Source organism: Quercus lobata, chromosome 10 (genome assembly GCF_001633185.2).
Source record: "Quercus lobata isolate SW786 chromosome 10, ValleyOak3.0 Primary Assembly, whole genome shotgun sequence".
Classification (NCBI taxonomy): domain Eukaryota; kingdom Viridiplantae; phylum Streptophyta; class Magnoliopsida; order Fagales; family Fagaceae; genus Quercus; species Quercus lobata.
The window spans coordinates 62,063,705-62,065,998 of NC_044913.1; the positions used below are offsets into that span (position 1 = coordinate 62,063,705).

At 49.8% G+C, this 2,294-nt stretch overlaps 1 protein-coding gene across 1 annotated transcript; it reads right to left on the bottom strand.

Moving 5' to 3' along the window:
- Positions 1-679: 679 nt before the first annotated feature.
- On the bottom strand, positions 680-1,294 carry LOC115965155. The gene has a single exon (XM_031084344.1). It carries the CDS (start codon positions 1,292-1,294, stop codon positions 680-682), a length of 615 nt encoding a protein of 204 aa, XP_030940204.1.
- Positions 1,295-2,294: the final 1,000 nt, after the last annotated feature.

A 2,294-nucleotide genomic window follows, 5' to 3' on the forward strand; every position in this document is an offset into this window, starting at 1 on the left:
CCATACATTGCCGAGCCATGGCTTGGTTCCCTATTACTTCTTTCACTCGACCTTCCGATGGATACTTCACCTTTTGGTGTAAGGTTATTGACACAGCCCCTAGGGCATGAAGCCACGGTCTGGCTACAATGGCGGTGTAGGGGGAGTATGCGTCTACCACTATGAAGTCCACCTCCACCACGTCCGAGTCTGTTTGTATAGGGAGCCTAATCATGCCTTTCGGAGTGATGGTTTTTCCCTCAAAACAGTTGGGATACATCACTTCCACGGCGCTACCCTGATCGACTAGGACCCTCTTCACGTCGTATCCACCGATCCTGAGCGTGACGACTAGGGCATCGTCATGGGGTTTGAGGGTTCCCAGTTTGTCCTCATCCGAGAATCCGATTAGGAGCGTGGCCATCCCTCTAGCCCTCTTGGACTCCCTACCGTCAGCTTCAGAGGGGAGCCTGCCCACAGACATTACTCTGAAAGGATGGGAGTCGATCCGTCCTGGTGCGGCGAGAATAAAATTTATCGTGCCAATGGGTGGTCTTAATGTGCTTTGCCTTGTTTCGACGTTCGACTGCTCCTGCCATCCGACAGGGTGATGCTGTAGATGTCGCAGCTTCCCCTCTTGAACCAGACCGTCTAAGTGGTTTTTTAGATTTCTGCAATCATCGGTGGTGTGGCCCGACTCTTAGTGATACGCGCAATACAGATTCTGGTTACGTTTCGCGAGATCGCCTGCCATCCTACTTGGCCATTGAAAGAACGGTTCGTTCTTCACTTTCTCTAGGATCTTATGTAATGGTTCTCGGAACACAGCATGGACTGTCTGTGTCCCTGTGGATCTAGACTGCTCCAAGTAATCCCTTCTCGGCCGATTACTACTGTTAAAGCGGTCCGACCTGAAGTCCCTCCTCTCCTGAGGGACAACCTTCGCTTTGCCCTTTCCCGTCTGTTGGTCTTCTTTGACTCTCCTGTACTTGTCAATTCTGTCCATGAGTTGACGCATGCTAGTGACCGGTTTCCCTGTCAAGGACTTCCTTAAACCATGCTCTGTCGGCAGGCCCCTCTTGATTATGTTAATGGCGACGTCATCGTAATTTCCCTCTATCTCATTATACATTTCCCAATATCTATCTGAGTAGGCCTTCAGTGTCTCTCCTTCTCGCATGGACAAGGACAAGAGGGAATTTAGGGGCCGAGGGACTCTGCTGCTGGTTATGAAGCGGGAACGAAAAGCCTGTATCAGCTGCTTAAAAGAGTTTATGGAGTTTCGCTTGAGGCCATCAAACCATCTCATCGCCATGGGTCCCAAGCTGGACGGAAACACTTTACACATCAACGCCTCGTCCCTGGAATGGACGGCCATCCTCTGGTTAAACTGGCTTAGGTGCTCTATTGGGTCCGTCCGACCATTATATATAGCAAAGGTGGGTTGGGGGAACCGCCGAGGAAGCTCAGCCCCCTCTATCCTACGCGTGAAAGGCGACTGAGAGATACGGTCTAGGGCCTTACTCATGGTGTCGTTTGCCAGGCCTTGGTAAGATGGGCTTTTGTGGCTGTGTTTGCGAGATTGCTCTTCCTCATAGGAAAAGGTTTCACTTGGAAGGGTTCTTAATCTCCGCCTGTACTCATTGTCCTCCTTATCGCTAGTGTTCGAGCTGGGTGAAGGACGCTTTTGTTGTGCTCGGCGTAACTTCTTCTTCAAGTCATCGATTTCTTGCTGTAGAGCCCTATGATCGTTTCACTTATGGGATGCGTGACCTTTCCCTTTTAAGCGACTTCTGCTCATATGGGAGGTGTTTACACTACCCTCTTGCTGCTTGTCTTGATCTCCCTCCTGTTCGAGGTTCAAAAAGTTGTCTTGCCGTTGGGAGTCTGTGTGTCCGGTTTGGCACGGACCTAATCGTTCCATTTCTAACGGTTTCACTTGTCGAGGCACGAGTTCTTCCCACAGACGGCGCCAATTGTAAGGTCGCGTTTCGGGACCCAGGCCCAACAGGTATGGGGTTCTAGCCCAAGGAGCCCTAGACAATGAATTTGTAGAGAGCGGGTTACAGAACTAGGCCCTAACAAAGTGAGTGTTAGTTAACTTTGGGCCATAAAACAATCGAACATAAGAAAATCTCCTTCATACCTATTGGATATTCGGTCCGAAGAGGCGTATGGGGTACACCTCTATTCCTGATTAAAGACTATGGTCTTTCTCTCCTTCTTCTGCTCTAAGTTCTTCTTTTTTTTAGTCCCCCTCTTCATGGGGACTCCCTTCTCTTATATAGCCCTCTTGAAGTCATCAGATCCTTACA